General features: G+C 44.1%; 1 protein-coding gene across 2 annotated transcripts; it reads right to left on the bottom strand.

Annotated features, from left to right (window-relative positions):
- Positions 1-1,024: 1,024 nt before the first annotated feature.
- Positions 1,025-17,765, bottom strand: LOC105010766 (vascular endothelial zinc finger 1-like). 2 transcript variants are annotated; one of them, XM_010870337.5, is made up of 6 exons: positions 17,667-17,765; positions 8,851-9,602; positions 6,808-6,877; positions 6,240-6,402; positions 4,424-4,459; positions 1,025-3,651 (listed from the first exon to the last, which is right to left on the bottom strand). In XM_010870337.5, exons 1-6 carry the CDS (start codon positions 17,697-17,699, stop codon positions 3,302-3,304), a joined length of 1,404 nt encoding a protein of 467 aa, XP_010868639.1. In that variant the 5' UTR covers positions 17,700-17,765; the 3' UTR covers positions 1,025-3,301. The 2 variants fall into 2 exon arrangements, with proteins under 2 accessions (XP_010868639.1, XP_010868640.1); XM_010870338.5 differs by lacking the exon at positions 4,424-4,459.
- Positions 17,766-18,492: the final 727 nt, after the last annotated feature.

Genomic DNA, 18,492 nt, shown 5'->3' with positions numbered 1-18,492 from the left:
GTGGGATACAAGTATTATATATGAATCTGTCACATTTTGGTGCCCAGAAATATAAACGGACATTTTGAAATGTTGAATCCCATATGCGCACATATACCCTTAAGTAAAAGCTGAGGATATATATTTTAATTTATAATATATTAGTTGGTTGAGTTTTGAAGCAGAGCTACAAGAACAAAAATTATTTACAATATGACGGGTACCCTAGTTGTATGCATTAATGAAAACCAGATGGTTAACATAAGGCAACTAATGTGGGCATGGACGTCTAATGTGACATTAATCCTCTTGGCAGAGGGGCACAAAAGACATGAAACAAAAAACACCTGCTTCTTACAAGCTTTCCAAGCTTGGTTTTCCCTTGGTGTACTTAGAGCCTCAAGGAACATTCAATTGAATTCAATTGTTTTTTGATAAGTTATTATTAGATCCCAAATAAAGAAATTTCCAGCAATAAAACCCATTTCAACTTAGCATAGAAACCAATATACTGCCAACACTGGGGAATGATGGCCTTCATGTTGGTCTACTGAATTAAACTAACCAATGTACAGATTTATTTTAGTTAAATATAGAAGATGAATGTCCTTTAGTCATTCTTCAAAGAGTACAATTTTAAAGCATCAGTTGTAATTCATTCTCCAGCAGACCATGAAGACTGGAAAGGTCATTTGGGCAGCAGCAGTAAATCAATAAGCCATCTTGGGATGGTTAGACTCAAACACTTGCCTGGACTTGGACACTGACGCAATTGTTAAATCCTCATTAATACATATTTTCCGTCTAGGAACAGGCTTAATCGGTTTCTGGAAAACCAACCCTTGGTGTCTAAATTACTGTAAAAGGGCCACAAATAATGACCTCTAATCCAAAAATGGCACAGGCAAAGTAATCTGACAAGAGGAAATACTTTCATTGTTGATACTGTGTTTACATGTTCACATAAGGAGTGTTAAGGCTCTCTAATGAGTATAACAGTTAAGTCTCCCACTGCAGTAAATGGCACACAGCCACAACCTAACAATCATGTTTTAGTTCTCTTTTATTTAGACAACCCAAATAAAAGGCACATAAAACATTGCGCAAGTTTACATAATTTGACAAACATATATTTAAAACTTTTAGGAATGTTTTACCTTCCTGCTAATCAGAAAGCCTGGTCTTCATATATACAAAATTACCATTGTTAATTCTCAAATACAAAAGATTTATAAAAGGTAATCTTCACATCTCTATTGTAACTACCACATCCTCAGAACTAAAATTGTTTTTGTACAAAGATATACATTCAACTGCCTTCACAGGGGTCCATGAATTTCGAAATCATTGATCTTTCTTGACAAAAATGAAAGGTTCAATTCAAAATATTCACTAGGTTGCATCTCATCTCAATTGTATCAAATTTGGCAAACATAATAGGCAATTATAGTGCATCTACTTACTGCATAACACTTTGTATCACTGGACTTAATTTGAACAAACTGCCATGCATCTTTGTGTTCTTTCAGGACAGAGTACACTTCACCTCACACAGTACAAAAACCTTGCAAAGAAAGAATGTCTTGGATGTGTTCCCTTGTTCAGACTTTGCATGTATCTACCAATGGCTGCATGCTACATCATCACCAGCAGATTTCTATGAGATGTGGTTACCTGTTTAGTGAAGTATCGGTGTGTGGTGAGATCGCTCAGGCAGCTGCAACATCTGAGCAGAGGAATGTGCCTCTCATCTAGTAATGTAATGTAACGTATGGTTCTCAACCGCCCAAAACATGTGAGATGTGCTGCCCAGGCCACGCTGGCCCAACTAAATCGTGTGCACCCGTCGACTGAGCTGTCACTAGAACATTAAGTAGTTCATTATTTTCATCCACCTCTCAAAAACCATTAGTGTTTTGTTCTGAACACATCAGTCACCTCATCTAAGCCGTAACGAACCATGACAAAGGTTGACAGTGATGTTTAGGCATGTGCATCATTAAAGACTACAACGACATGGACGGCTATTTTCACACTGTTAACATGTCTTGGATCTCTAGTCTTTGAAGGACTACTACATTATTTGAGCTAAAGAAATGATATGGCGAGTTAAATATTTACAGATTAACATGGGAAAGTTGAAGATCAAGTGATGTGTTAGAATTCAATTAAAAAGTAAAATAAAGTACAGTTTACTGGGCTACTCTCAGCGAGTTACCTGAGCAGAAGGTCCATACTAGGTCCTCAAAAACAAAATGATTATAAAAAGGAGGGTATAAAATATTTCTAAAACTACTCTGTCACCAACAAGATAATAATAATTTAAGAAATTAAAATATGAACTTCAGGACTATTTCCTCAATGGCAAATGTTAGCCTCTAGGTGGCCCTGTTATTATGTAGGCTGGTTACCTAACACCAATTGGATCTTTGATAATACTGCAGTTTGTTAAAAATGGGATATGCTTTCAGTGCAAGACTCATTCCTCTTAGTTCTTGGCAAAAACTAACATTGACTGATGATCAAATAAAAGAAACACATCTGCCATCCCAAACAAAGAGAAAAAACTAGCCTAGTTGTACACATTTAACAGTCAAAAAGGAAAATGTCCAGATATCAACTTCAGCAAAAAAGTAAAGATTACATTGTTGATGGTGAGAATACATTAACATGACAACTGCACAAGTTAGTCACTGTACCTCAAGAGCATAAATCCTATTTAAAACACAGTTATACATCTGTGAAAGAGCAACCTTCCGTCCAAATGGAAGTCTTTGTCCCTTTGTTGAACTCATTTCCTAAAAATATTAAATACTGATTAGCAGGCTATAGATAAAAACAACTATAAGAAACACCCATTGACTTTGCAAGAGAACATAGAAAATCGGCAATTCATACTTATTGCATTAGTCCCTTTTCAAATTCTCTTCTTCCAATTGCAAAGGTATAAGTGTTCAGCGAGGCTTGAGAGGAGTCCTCCCTTCTCGTCTATCCTACCCCGACTAATGCTGACATCCCTGTTTAACACTTCGTCGATTCACTACGTCTAGGTCTGAAGTACTTCAGATGAGAGACAAGCCCTACCTAAGTTCTACACAACTGTTCTGCTTCTCTCTTCTGTCAGGTCACATTGGTTGGGGTAGAGCCATGTAACAGGGAGGTTTCCCCCACTGCACGGCACTGGTAGGCTAAATGTTCATCTCCAGGTCTTTGGAGGGACAAGCGGTCAGCGGTCAGGTTGGGGCGGGCTGCTGGGGGGGAGGGGGGTCATTGTCTCTTGACATTTTTCCCTTTCTTTTTCTCTCCATTGTGTTTGTTTTTTTTACCAGGGTGGTGATGAAGGCAGGACTTGGGACAGAAAAGGCATACTCTCCATGGACCTCATGGCAATGTTGAGGGGCCCGGCCATTGTCATGGACATGGGGCTGCTGATGGCCACAGGATGGGCAATATTCATGTGTGCCGTGGTGGGGATGTTAACAGGGGCGATATTGACGGGCCCAGTGATGGTGACTGGGTGCTGGAGGCTGACATTCACGGTGTTTGTGGAAATGTTCATTTGAGCTGCTATGGTGACAGGGTTGTTGGAGTTGCCCCGGTTCATCGTGGTGGTGATGGGAGCGGAGGGTGTCACCGGTGTGGCTGAGGCAGAGTTGTGGATGTCATTACTGTCTGGAGAACAGGGGACAGAGAAATGAGGGTTAAAAGCTTTGTTCTTCACTGCTAAACAATTCAAACCCTCCCAAGGTATTAAACAGGAGCAGGAATGCGGTCTGTACACTGCGAAAAAAATATCCCCACAAATAAAAAAAGTACTTCAGAGATCATTTTTGCAATATAAGCAGTCAGCCTTCCTCTCTATCTGTACCGCAAATGCCTTGACTCACCTGCATAACACTGCACTTGAACTGGCTATGATGAAGTCAGTAAGAAACAATAAGAAACATTTACCACATTGCTTTAAATGTGGCAAATACACACTTCTAAAATTCAAAACTGAACAGGTAACTATGTATAGGTTCGACAGAACATAAATAGTACAGTAAAAACATTCAAATGATGGCACATCAATCTCCAACACAGCATTTCCCGAGGATGCAACGATGATGCAATGTCTGAAAATGAAGTGAGACGCTGGCATGGGTTTATGTAGCGTGTCTTCCATTTATCCTTTGTCAAAACATCCCCTGTTGTTTTGCAACATGTCTTCAGTGTCTTTCCTTCTGTCTGTCTCCTTAACTTTGTAGAGCAACTTTGGGTCTCAGAAAAGCGCTATATAAGTAATAATATATATATGATTATTATTAGACTCATGTGTATGTGATGTGACTGTGTGTAGTGGGGGAGGGGGGGGGTTAGACTCATGTCTATGTGATGTGATTGTGTGTATTGGGGGGGTGGGGGGGGGTGTAGTATTGTTCACACAATACTACAGTGTTATTACCTTTTCTTGCCCCTGACGAGTTCCACTGCCAGTCCCCTATTCAGAAATACAGACACACAGGGGTTATGATGGAATGCCTGCTGGCCAGCCAGGCTCTTGGGCCTCTCTCTGTGCCTCTACTTCATGTGGGAAAGGCTGATACACACCAGAACCGTGGGTACCAGCCCCGGCCCACCAGACCCAGGGGGTGGAGGCAAAAGGCCATAGGCTAACTGTAGTGGAAAACAGTGTCTTAAGAGTACTCTTTGCTGTACATATGGTGTCAGCCTTGGGTCGTGGATTTGCAAAGCTAGGTAAGCGTTAATGAGACCAGTGATGGCTCCCAAAAAACTAGTTGTAGGAATTGAAAGTAAAGTAAAAAGCAGTCGTGTAACCATCTGTGATAATCTTGTGTTTACAGTCATTATGAATTCAGACAATGCATTGTGATTTAAATGATTGTCCATATTGCCTGGCACTGGAAAGGTGGCAGTTCTGCTTCAATTGGCAGCTATTGTAAAGTGAATAAACAACATAGCAGTGAATGTTTCTCCCTTCAGTGGCCAGGGAAACGCCTTGCTGCTTCCACTTTCTGTGTAGCAAACAGGAATGTTGACTAGGTGTTCTCAGCCAGGCTATAGCTTCTCTGTTCTTGTCAATCCCAAGGAGGAGTGATCTGTAGATTGCTTCCTAGTGCAGTGTTTACCAGGTGGGAAGAGATGAACAGGGTGTAAGCCAACCTGTTCCACAGCCACAGGATGGTCTCAGACACATTACTTCCTCAATCACCACAATTACAAATACTGCACTTTCACAAAAGGAAATTCACAGATGAACAAACAAACAGGAAATACAGATATAGATAGCACAAAGCCTGAAGAAGAAACCAGTTTTGGGCTGTACTTACTAGCCAGAACAGGATTACACTTGTATTATGTTTAAACGGATAATGCCAGTGATTCTGCTGATCTACTTACGGATCAGTAAGAAAAGGTAATGCCACCACAGATACATCAATAACACTAATGTGAAGAATCCTTCTAATGTCTCACAAGCTGTGAGACGTAGGGTTGCTGTGGATCCGATATCACGGCGTTCCACTTCCCTCTGCTCCTTTGTGCTCAAATAGGAGCCAAATGCTGAAAGCACTTTATATTTAGAACATGAGAACAGATTTCTGCCACAGGCCATCCACTTCTGTCAACCACAATACATGTCACCAGATTACATATCACGTGCAAACACACACACACACACACACACACCCACACACAAACACACCACTTGTAACCACAGCATAACATACTGTACATCTCTGCACTCTGCAAGTTTTAAAACACTATGTGACTCAAGGGAAATGTAACTAGTCAAGAGGACAGGGTAAAGCATATCATGGTCAATGTGAGGTGGCACCTTTGATGCCCTGTAGCTCGACTAAACAGATGAACGCTGCCCAAGGATGAAGTCAGCACCAATCAATCAGTGGATGTTCTGTGTTATGTGAGGTCACCTACGTGAGGTTTCCCCAGGCAGTGCCCTTGTGCACACCGTCTTGGCAGGACAAGGAAAACATGGGATGATGAGTGGACATGTTCCACGTGTGTACAACCACAGAAGAGCCTTCAGAATGAAGGTTTCTCAAATAAATGGATATAAGCACGTCTTGTGATACATGTCACATAAGTACTAGAGGTATTTACAGGATTTGTACCAGGAACTACTTTGTTACCAAGCAAATACCCCCTTAACCGACAGTAACACATATAATTAGGTATGTTGAAGCTGAAGAGTTCATATGAACTGGGGGCCAGTGGTTGTTAAGAGGGCTAGGACGTACCTTTGTTACAGGAGTTAAAGTTGGCCTGGCCGTGGGTCTTTAGATGGCTGGTGATATAGGCTGCGCTCAACATCTTGCCGCAGATGTTGCAGGTGACTTTCCCTTCATGCCGGATCATGTGGGAGCGCAGTCTGTCTTTGGTGGCAAAGGCAGAGGTACAGGCCTGGGGAGGACAAGACAGCGGGACAGGGTGAGGCGTCGCGCTCCGGCTTCATGCCAAGTGCAGCTTTAATCGTTTGGTCCAGCAGTCCACTTTCATCACTCACACCGGGCAGAACACGTCCAACTTTAAAGGCTCCATAGATCTCCAGTGGGGCCGCGGGGCAAGCTGGAGACTGCCACCACGACCCTACGACTAATAGGATCCTTTTGAAGACACTAGTTCCACGTAGTTATCTTTATTCCTTTCCATGCTGGAAACTAACAAGTACAGTCTGAGCTGGCAGAGGGGAACATGTGAAGCGGGAGAACTCGTGATGGCTGACAGACATGCAGCTCAAGTTCACCATAATAAGCCGCTGACAAGTGGCACTAATGAGGTCACACAGCACAGCTCTACCTCTCTTACCGTCACTTGGCATTTGAACGGCCTTTCCGAGGAGTGGACGTGCTTCACGTGGCAGCTCAGGTGGTCCGGCCTGAAAGACAGAAAACAGAGTTACAATCTAGCTGTGGAATATTAATCGAGACAACAATGTCGCTGCTCCTTTTTCATTGAGACAGCAGTGTGTCCACAGACACCAGTCACAGCAGTGCCTAGAGGTCCTGTTTCATTAGTTTGACTGGACATCAGCAGACAGGCTGGGAGCGAAATTATTCACACTCATAGGGAACGGTGTGGAAAACTGTACCACTAGCAGCTGGGTCAAAGCCAGGCCGTTTCACACTGCTAGTGGTTTTGTTACGAACGAGGGGAGTCAAGTGGAATCTTTTCAGGAGTTCTGTGAACCAGAATAGCTTCTCTTTTTTCCCGATTAACTGAGAAGGACAGCAGCTCCCAGACAGAGAGACAGTGAGCGCCTGCAGACCTGGCCGTCTGTCTGGCAGTGACTCAGAGCTGCGCTATTCTGCCCGCCAGCCTCTCCTTTTCAGTGTGCCATAAACCCCTGTGTCTGCGTCACTGTGTTGGAACCAAGCCGGGCTCTTCCCTTAACGGCCAGGCTATAAGATTACAGTCAGGTCAGACAACATAATGTTTCAGTTTGTGCCACCGGAATACAGCTCTTGCTCTTGTTTAAAGAACTAACGAGCTGTTGAAATAATTCCTTGCTTCTTGATAGGGTTTTCAATGGTTATTTGTAATTTGGTCATTACTCATGCCAATGAATCACGCTGACTACTAGTGACGCATTGCTGGAAGTAGCGAGCGGACGTTACGGTAAATGTTCAAAGGGGCCATCATACAAGGTCACTGTGGCTCAACTTGGAAAGACAAGAATGCCCAGTCATTCCAGGTGGGTCAGAATTAAACAAACTGGGGCCTGTAAGCAGTAGCAACATAGGAATACAGTGGGATCAGAGGTGCATGCGTGACAGAGAGTGAGTGTTTGATATTGAGTGGGCGGGTGAGAGAGAGAGTGGGCGGGTGAGAGAGAGAGTGGGCGGGTGAGAGAGAGAGTGGGCGGGTGAGAGAGAGAGTGGGCGGGTGGGTGAGGGAGAGTGGGCGGGTGGGTGAGGGAGAGTGGGCGGGTGGGTGAGGGAGAGTGGGCGGGTGGGTGAGAGAGAGTGGGCGGGTGGGTGAGAGAGAGTGGGCGGGTGGGTGAGAGAGAGTGGGCGGGTGGGTGAGAGAGAGTGGGCGGGTGGGTGAGAGAGAGTGGGCGGGTGGGTGGGTGAGAGAGTCATTGTGTGAGAGTGAGTTTTTGAGTGGAAATCCCAGGAGAAGGGGAAGCAGTGACGAGCTGGCGGGAACCACAGCGTGACGAACAAATCAAAGTAGCTTCACCCCTCCCCCCCATCCTCTGCCTGCCCGCCCTCGCAGGGGGCATCTCACTGGGACACTGGAGTTGAACTGCTCTCTTAAAGCGTGACTGTTTAAACATGCTGGGGACCACAAAGACACTGTGTCAAGACCATTCAACACTACCATAAATCTGTGAGGGCAGCTGCCAATGGGACGTGCACAACGCTAATGTCACATTGACCAACAGATGGTCATACAATCTGTATATGTGCTCGTCTAACACCCTTTAGAAAGTGTTAAGTTAATAACCTTGTACAAGCATGACCAAAATTATTTAAAGTATTTGTTTGTAAGAACAATTCCTAAGTACGCGTTCAATTGCATAAGCAAAAGGTCATAAGGAACTACAGAAATTAAAATAGTAAAAACAATACCAATGGACCTGAGAGGCCAATGCACTACAGTAAATACTATGAGAATCTAATCATGGATCAGATAGGTAGCATGATTAAAAGTGTTCATTCAAAATTCTATCTACTGGTTTTGAGGCCCACAGATTCTACCTGCTGTCTATTCTGAAGCACAGGAACACAGAAGTTGAGGTTTTCGTTCAGACCTTCAGGACAGCTAATAAACAACGAGGATATTCACTTGAAATGGAAGGTAGCTAACCAGTGGTAGTGGACGTGTACTGCTGGGCCTGAGGCCTACCTGGAAAAGCCTTTCCCACACACCGAACAGACGTAGGGCTTGTGGACGCCGCCATCATGAGAGCGCACGTGGTAGGTCATGCGGTCCTTCCTCTTGAAGCGCTGCTGGCAGATGGGGCACTCGAAGGGCTTCTCGTCCGAGTGGGACAGCTTGTGACGGTTCAGGTGGTAGACATCTCGGAAGGCCTTGCCGCACATCTCGCAGCCATGGTTCTTCTTCACGGGCTTGGCGGGCTTCTTGGGCTGGCTCTGCTGGGGCGCGTTGATCATGGAGGCTGGCGAGATGATGCTGGAGGCCGAGGACACCGAGGTGGTGGCCGTGGTGAGGATGCCTGCGATGGTGGAGATGTAGGAGGGCTGCCCGCTGTTCTCCCGGGGCAGGGTGGAGATGAGGGGCACCATGGTGGGCGCCGTTTGGGCCGTCTTTTTGGGCCGCGACACCATCTTGACGCCCGTGTGGCAGGACTCATGGCGCCGGAGGTGGTAGCTGTCGCGGAAGGCCTTGTTGCAGTAGCCACAGATGAAGGGTGTCTTGCTCTTGTGTTCCTTCTTCACCACAGGGATGGGCCCCCTGCTTCCGGTCCCGCTGGCCACGTTGTCTTTGAGAAGCTCAGCGGCGCTGGCGGGGGGTTTCTGGTCCAGCGGGATGGGCATCACCGGCTTCTGGTCCACCGGCTCGTTCCCAGAGTTGAGCAGCGGCAGCAGGCTGTTCTGGGCCACCTGGTGCTGGTGATGGAGCGCTTCATTGGCCTGCTGCAGAAACATCACAGCGAGGTTACACCACAAATGAGGACAACAACACGTCAACTCATTCACCACAATATCACGCCAGTAACCCGAATGTCTTTGGAGCCTTCCGGTAGGAACAGGCTGGGTGGAACTACAGTTCAGAAACACCATGAGCCATTCTGTCTCTGCCTGCTAAAGGCTAGTTCTCAGAGACAGAGCACTGGAAGGTCAGCTTTTATGTATGTTACACAACACCGCCACATTCACCTCACATCTCTGTCCCAGTCTTTCCCTTTATGTAACTAGGCACTTTTTGGAGATTAGCCTACATCTTCACATTCCTCCTTTATATAACCGCTCTTGCGGTGAGAAAATAGTTTGGGAGGAAATTAATTTAGCATTAGGCCCTCTTTGTGTTGTCTTAGTGGGCTCACATGGCCTAAGGGGAATAGCCTAATCCGGGAGCCATTCACATGCAACTATTGGGAAGAGCTAAATCTTACTGCCATTCACAGGCCACATCTTAAAAATGCTCTGATGCTGCTGGAGAGTGTTTGGTAACTTGTTCACCTAAGATTTAGCTTGGGCCTAGAAGCTGCACAAACCGTGGAGATTTGAACACTGGCTACATGGAACGGTTCTTCTATTTCACGATCCAAGATTCATAGATTTGTTCACAGCTCCTCTGCTCATGTGATGCTTCAGAGAGTTACAGTGTGAGAGTGATGGTGGTTGCAGGTGTGACTGTGAGGTGAAAGCCACAACAAAATACACGTAACTGCCAAAAATAAAGGAACCACCAACAGTGACTTAATAGGCTGCTGGGCACCCATGAGCCATCAGAACAGCTATACTGGGCCTTCGCATGGATTCTTACAGGTCTGGAACTCCCTTAGAGGCACCAGAAATGTTATACCTGTGTTTTATTGCTCGTGGAAAGCACAGACAATGCTCCAGAAATTCCCAATGTTCAATTGAGATTAAGCTTTTTTGACAATCAATGACATTAATAAACAAATTAACAATATATGATAACCTATTAAAGATGCCAATGGTAACCTTTACCTCCATTTTTTAAGGTAGCCTGTGGTTAGATTTTTTGGTTTGAGGAGTTGTTTCATACTAAAACACTTTTGCATGCAAAGCTATGACTCAGAAACTATAAAAAACAAGTTTAAGGGCTATCAACAAACATCTGTGCTTTCGGTTTATGTATTTCATGCTAATTCAGCTACTGCCCAACTGACTCCCATTTACACTTTGGCCTAGTTTACATCACAAGAATAAAACGCTAGATAGACTTATCTTGGTTTGCATAATACATTTCCATGGCGTTTGAATTTACAACAGCATATTCAAGACATAGCACAGAGGGAAGTGGCCACCAACTGCAGGGAAGTCAAGCGTTATGCATGCGCACTGCACAGAAACTTGACACAGGTCCGACAGAATTGTCTTCACACCTGCAAACCTCCAGGAGCTCCATCGAAAATGTGACACATGCTACCTGGAAAGCTGACACGTTACTCAATGAATCGTGACAGCCCTAAGCTTACACAAGTAATAACCTAGCGTCTCTTATAGAGAGTCATTCTCCATATGTCTAAAAACTATTTGCATTATATAGAAGCCAAGTATAACCCAGAAAACTGAAACAAATCCAGTATAGTCCTTTTCTGCATCTCACATATTGTCAGTGTAACAACCTAAGCTTTGCTTGAGTTGGGCTTCTCACAAAATCTCTTCCTGGTATTCCTAATTTACACACGTTTTCTTATTTTGACAAAAACCTCATCAGTCACTAAGGACATACAAGTTGTTTCAGAGTAGACCACAGAGCCTGAACAGAGGGAGCAGACTGAAAGTATCAGCGGGAGCTCTAATCAGCACTTACTACCACTCTGCTGAATGACTAATATAATGCAAAAGAACTCAGTTGGTCGAACGAAGCAACAAAGACAATCCAATTAAATGTAGTGGGAAGGCAGAGAACATTCAATCAAGAATGTTCAACCAGATCTCATAACAACCCTCTAGTCTAAAGCCACAAAGACTGGAAGGATCCCACCTAGTTGATCCTCTATCCACTCCAAGGATCTCATAACCAATGATCTTGGTACCGAGCCCGGGTATTGACGTCTGAGGCATTTATTTCATGAATCCCATGATAACAGCACGCTCCAGTGCCTTTTGTACAGGTCCACAAAAACAGGCCCTTGTTCTGTCATTAGTGAGGCACACAAACAGAAATCTGCTGCTTCTGTGGAGGAATCTAAATCTGCTAGATGAAAAATGATCCTCCGCCATGACGGGGCTTCTTCATCATGTGACCACAAAAGTAGGGCTGCCAAAACAGAAGCGGAAGAATCTGTTCCACTGCCTCTAACAGCAGCCAGGGCATGAGCTTAGCTAAACCATACAAGGTGTTCACCTGGTTGGCTAGTTCAACGTTACAAAGGGCTTCATTCCAAATGCGTCCCTGAAAAACAATAAAGCTTTAGAAAAGCGAAAGGAATAAGAAACACAAGTTTGTTAGACATGGATGAGACAGATCAACCCGTCTCTTCCTCAGTGGTTTGACGGCCGTGGGCTCAGGGGCCACCAAGCCACCAGCCTTGACTGCCGAGCCACATGCCAGGAAGCAGACAAACCAGATAAGAGCCACGGGAAGCTTTCACACCAAACCACAGCAACCAATCTCTGCCATATTACACCAAACACCTTGAGGAAACACGCCACCCAGCCGCCACCCAAAGCAGCTCAATTAAATAGCTGGCGAAGACACTAAACGCGCAGCTGCAAAATCGGCTTCAGTGAAAAGAGCAGACAGTTGTGCTGCACAGCAGGCAGAACAGAGGTACCCCGCTGAGGGAGAAGGTTAGTGACGTCAAACCAGGAAGCTACCCACATCGACTGACATTAATAAATGATCACACGCAGTGCTGGAATACCTTGTCTGCTGGTCTGCCCCTTGGCTTCAGCACAGTCTCAACAACTCTACAGACCAGGGCTCGGCGCTGTACCACAGACACAGACATACTGCACCAGAACCAGACAGACAGGGGAAGGTTGGCAGGAACAATGTGTAACTGTCCACACTCTGAATGTGGCAGCACTGTGTGTGTATGTGTGTAATCAGAGACAGTAAGTTACATGTGTATCTATGTAAATATACCCCACTAGGTATATATATGATAAAATGTGACCCTCAGGTGAGCTCTGCTTAAAGGATGCAGGGCTGAGGTAAATTTACTGTCTTCTAGTGTAGCTGAAACAGTCACGTGCCAGCAGACGGTAGCGACTGCAGAGCGGATGGACGCCGTGTTGCCTGGACTTAGCATCCAGCTCCAGAACATAATCAGCAATGCCGCTACAGCTGCTATGCACAAAGAGAGCAAAGCATGCATGTTAGGGGTCATTATTACTGTTCAACGGAGCATCTTAAGTGAGGAGGACTCCACAAACAGTGACAGTTACATTTAGACTTGGTCTCCACTAGACGGCCATCAGCATTCAAGAGCGTCTGAGCCCAGCTTGGGGGCTATCCAAATGCCTGAATGTCCGGAGAAGAACCAGACTGTATCTGGTCAACTGCGGCCCGGGCTGAGAAAAATAGGCACCCAGAATGGCCAAGTCACAGCGACTATTACAATCCGATACCAGGGCCTAACAGACTGTAAAGGCAAGGTCTTCCCTTTTGAAGTCTGTTTTGTGTGGGAACGCACATATTCAGAAAACAGAAATCCTCCCACCAAACCACTAAAAGCACCAGACAAACAAACACCTCACTGGGATTGACGGAAATAAAAGGGGGACGCTATAATTAAGAAAACGGCGTTCTCTTCCGCAAGCACGAAAGGGCAAGGTTAAATACCTGACCCTTCCCTTTCACAATCAACCACCCATCCTAAAAGGCCAGGCCAAAGGGGGGAGGAGAAAAGAAAAATGAATCCCACATTCTCCTTATTTCATCTGCCCTATTGTGGAAGACACAAATCTGGCCAGTGATGCACTCAGCACCCAACAGGAGGTCTTTGTGTGTGCATCTTCGCCGATTTGGCTCCTCTATTCATGGGACAGGGGCTGCATTTCTACACTCAAAAACTCAGCCCAGACAAGCCGCGGCTCTCTCAGGCCCAGGGGGACCTGGGAACTCAGAGAGAACGCTACCGCGCCCACCCGCCACCATTGTCTGCACACCTGCTAGTGTTCGCTACCTTCCAGGATTAATCATCAACATTATCATTTACTAGCCTTCTGTTGGTCGGCCTGTACCCAACCCCGCTGGTCCAGAGAGGGGGAGTGGGGGCTGGGGACTAGGGGAAAAAGCTGGGGTCCTCTTTGTGGAGCGGCTGTACACAGCAGACAGACTGGCCCCAAGACAGAGGTGCGGGACCTGGGGCCCGCTGTGCCTTCACGCCGCTCTGACCATTTTGATACAAATGTGCTCTGAAGGCTGGGGTCATTCCAACATTAGAACATCAAAATGGAAGGCAGGGTGAAAAGCAAATCTAGACACACAAATGCTTTATGTTTATGATAGATTTGTTAATAGATAATTGTTAATTCACTTTAATAATTACAATGGGAACATAAAAACAGGGGCAGCGCTGAAAACAGTGGCAGTATGTCATTGCCGTGCTTTTGGGTAAACAATTTAGATTAAAAAAAAAAGGAAAATCATTGATTAATCTTTGCCTGGAAATGTCTTTCTCTACAACTGTAGCAAGTCTGTTTTAGGTAGCAAGTCTGTACCTAAAACAGAAATCAACGTTGTTATTTTTAGAACATTGCATCTCTGCCTGGGGGTTTTCCAGTAGGTAATCTTAATGTGAAAGAAGCACAACTCAGTCAATTCCAACATTCTGCTGTGTGATAGGCTATAAAGGCTGGTATTTTAAAGGGCTAGGTGAAACAGGGATAGGTCCTTCAGGAAAATCTAGCGGAAATAAATGCTTGGGATAGCTTATTCATTCATGCTCGAGGGATAGGGTCATTGTAGAAAGTCATTGTGACCATTCTCTTGCTCATTGCTATGTTACCGCACTGCCAAAATTCTTGGGATCAATGAGTGACTGAGGGCACACAGGCTTTACGTCATGAACTGGCATCCAGCATCACACAGGCTTTACGTCATGAACAGGCATCCAGCGTCACACAGGCTTTACGTCATGAACAGGCATCCAGTGACACACAGGCTTTACGTCATGAACAGGCATCCAGCATCACACAGGCTTTAGGTCATGAACAGGCATCCAGCATCACACAGGCTTTAGGTCATGAACAGGCATCCAGCATCACACAGGCATCCAGTGACACACAGCCTTTACGCCATTAACAGGCATCCAGTGACACACAGCCTTTATGTCATGAACAGGCATCCAGTGACACACAGGCTTTACGTCATGAACAGGCATCCAGTGACACACAGCCTTTACGCCATTAACAGGCATCCAGTGACACACAGCCTTTATGCCATTAACAGGCATCCAGTGTTACACAGCCTTTATGCCATTAATAGGCATCCAGCGTCACACAGCCTTTATGCCATTAATAGGCATCCAGCGTCACACAGCCTTTACATCACGAACAGGCATCCAGCGTCACACAGCCTTTACATCACAAACAGGCATCCAGCGTCACACAGCCTTTATGCCACTAACAGGCAGCCAGTGTCACACAGCCTTTGCTTCAGGCGCAATGTAATCTTGTCCTGAACAAGGACCTAGTGGACTAATGTCAAAACTGGAGTTCTTCAGCCATCAAGAAAGTTGTGATAAATTCTCAATGTGATAGACATCAGTTAAGTCTACAGACCAATCTCCCACAACACCTTTCCCCACATGTCTTAAGCACCAATTGCAACGTTCATGTGGGACAGCTGAACACAGAACAGCTTAGTTGTTTGGATAGATACTACACTGACTCTGGGCATAATAAGGCAGTTTCTGCTTGACAGGTGGTTGATCCCTCTGGGCCTGAGCTGCTACCATTTGATTAAACTATGGTTTGCAGTATAAAATAAATCCTCACCAAGGCAACGCAATAAAAAGTGCTCATCTATAGGGGGAAAGAGCGTGGCAGGAACAGGATCAATGATTCATCAACACACTAGAGGTTGGTAGTAATAACATGCCTTAATAAGAAGCCAGTATGTTAGTTTCCTGCACTGTCCGCAAGATAAGAGGAGAAAATCCTTTAATCTCACTGAGAAAAAAAACATTGAACATGAGTCACACACTACAATGATTCATGGCAGCTAACAGTTGCGTGGGAGAAATCAGCAAAAGGGCTGCATTAACTTTAACTTTTACCCCATGTGTCACTTCCGAATACCTACTGACCAATGAATTACTCTGTTTTCATTCGCGTGATCACGTCACAACACCATTCCATCATCAGCAACATGTCTGGAGACAGACTGCCATTAATAGCCTCAACGTGCTTACCTGGACACAGTTTCTGTTCTCACTCCAATTAGCCAGCAACAGCTGCACATGTCCAATATATTGGGAATAGACCAGATAGCTGTACCTAGGACATTATTACAGAATTAACTTCAAAGCAGAAAGATGGGCTAAAAAGAGCTTGCACTGAAAACAAGCATTTACATTTTTTTTTATGTTTTCAAAATGCCACTTGAAGGGTTATCAACTGCTGTTTTCACCTCCTGCAGTGCCAGCAGACACAGTAAAACTGATCCAGTACTGATGGGGGCCAATAAGCCCCCAACATACTATAATGTAGCAATAAAATGTGTGATACTATAATAAATAAGACTTATTACCCAAAATAATGATATATTAAGGTTCAAAGCAGGTTGAAAAACTATTACTTGAATTAACAAATTGTAGACCCAACTCTTCAAGCCTATGAGTTGACTATTTTCCAGATACATTAACATAATAATTACAAGATTATGTTAATGTATTCCAATCGTCCCAAGCCTAGACAAAATACAAGAACCCACCGTTGGAGAACTACAAATATGCATTTCATTAGGGCTAGGCCTTTGTTAATCTGTGTTCCCAAAAAAGCTCCACCTGTAGAAAACATTTGACAGCATTTCACTGAAATGCACACACATGTACAAATGCGCCCTATTTTATGATAATATGCTGAGAGTTGGTGCAGTAAGTATGTATGTAACATACTGTGGCCAGCCTATGTAAATTGACAACTGTAAGAAACAAGCGATAAACAAGACAGACCAGTTACTGTAGATAGATTAACCATGTTTCAAGCTTAAACTTCTTAAGTTGATAGCTGGTTATAATATTGTAGTTACATTGGATGTAATTTATACTTATTCAATGTTTAGACACTGAATCATGTGGATCCAAACTGAAATTGATGGGGCAAAATCAATGTTTCCAAAGCGTACATAGTTTGAATTCCTTTTCTACCCGCAGTTTCAATGTTTAGTTTGTGTAAAGCGAGTTACTTAGCTAGATACTACTGTATCTCGTACAGTAGCTAGCTAGCTAACGTTAGCTAGCAGGCTATTTTGAATTGAGGAGGGAAGAAAAAGTTCAACGTAGACTTGCGAAATAGAAACGAAGAAAACGTCAAACGGAAAAACATTCATTTCCTACCCAGTGATCATTGGACGATAAAGCGAGTTATTGTTAATAAAGTTACACAATTTGTCCTACCTGACAGAAAAAAACGGTTCGTGGCAAAGAAAAAAAAAAGAAGCGACTCAGGCTGGTAACGGTGGTGTTCTTGGAGTCTGCGAATGATCCCTCATGTTTGCTGGGTTATATCTAACTTAACAAGCTAATTTAGCTAGCCGACTAGGTACATGCAAAGCTTAAAGTTATTTATATTATTTAATAAATAAATATGTCGTTTATTTAAACATCACAGCGACTTCTACAAAAAAAACCAAAAAGAGAACAGATTTTTCCTAGCGTCATGCCCTAAGTTACCTCACACAGCTGGAAGCCTGGATTGATGTACCATTGTTTTGCTTGGATAGATATACTTAGATTTACACCATTGACAAACGTCAACCCTTTAATGTATTTAGGTTGTTACAGTGATTCAGTCAATTATCGTACTTTTTAGGTATCAAAATGAACTTACCTGAAATAGAAACGTACTCCAGCTCGGTTCCATTGCAACACTTAAAAAAAATCTGCAGGAAACCTACAAGAAACCTACAACAAAGCAGCCAAACATGGCAGCTGCTACAACTTCCTGCAACCCTTGGACTGTTCCACTTTGAAGGTTTTCTAGGGGGACAGTACTGTACTATCACATATTCTATTTGATATAGATTGTGTATTAAATACATCATTTAAATATATCCGAAACCTACATTATGCTAGAAATATGTGATATGCGTTCATGTACAAATCCTGTGTTAATATGTATGGTGTAGTCCAGTAAGTGTATTGGACTTCCCTATCTCTGTTTCCCTAATTCTGAAGGGGAGCATTCAATAAACGGTGAGGTACGTTCCTCTGCCCAGGCATTGCTGACGCCGGACAGATCTTACAATGCAAGAACAGGTAAAAGTCTCAACAAACTACATCCTGTTGGTGATGACATAGACGATGACGTGGCACGCAACCATTGGTTGATTGTTTTAGAAGAAAATTAAAGTAATCCAATTTTATTTTTGATATTTCATTTCTGAATGTCTTTTGTTTATCAATCCGACAAACAAATACAAATCTCAATCTAATTACGAATGCCTATGCACTGTTTCATATAAAGTCACACAAATTCAAAGTTACATAATGCCTTACAGGATTTCATTTAAGTCTTGGAGGCTGCAAAGTTGCTCAGTTGCTGGAGGGGCCATATGCAGGTCTAATTAGTCTGTTCAGCCTTGATAATTTTTAATCCCTGTGCAAATGGAGTATTGAAGGTGGAGGGAAAGGTGTCTGTTTGAGATTCAGAACTA

Source organism: Esox lucius, chromosome 7 (assembly GCF_011004845.1).
Source record: "Esox lucius isolate fEsoLuc1 chromosome 7, fEsoLuc1.pri, whole genome shotgun sequence".
NCBI lineage: Eukaryota > Metazoa > Chordata > Actinopteri > Esociformes > Esocidae > Esox > Esox lucius.
This window is presented reverse-complemented; position numbering and strand designations above follow the sequence as displayed.

Excerpts from the sequence above, each read along its gene's own strand:
- LOC105010766 (XM_010870337.5), bottom strand. The coding sequence starts at position 17,699 with ATGGAACCGAGCTGGAGTACGTTTCTATTTCAG. Across the intron at positions 6,878-8,850 it reads TGTGGGAAAGGCTTTTCCAG|GCCGGACCACCTGAGCTGCC; the intron begins GTAGGCCTCAGG and ends TCTGTCTTTCAG. Across the intron at positions 4,460-6,239 it reads CTTTAACTCCTGTAACAAAG|GGGACTGGCAGTGGAACTCG; the intron begins GTACGTCCTAGC and ends ATTTCTGAATAG.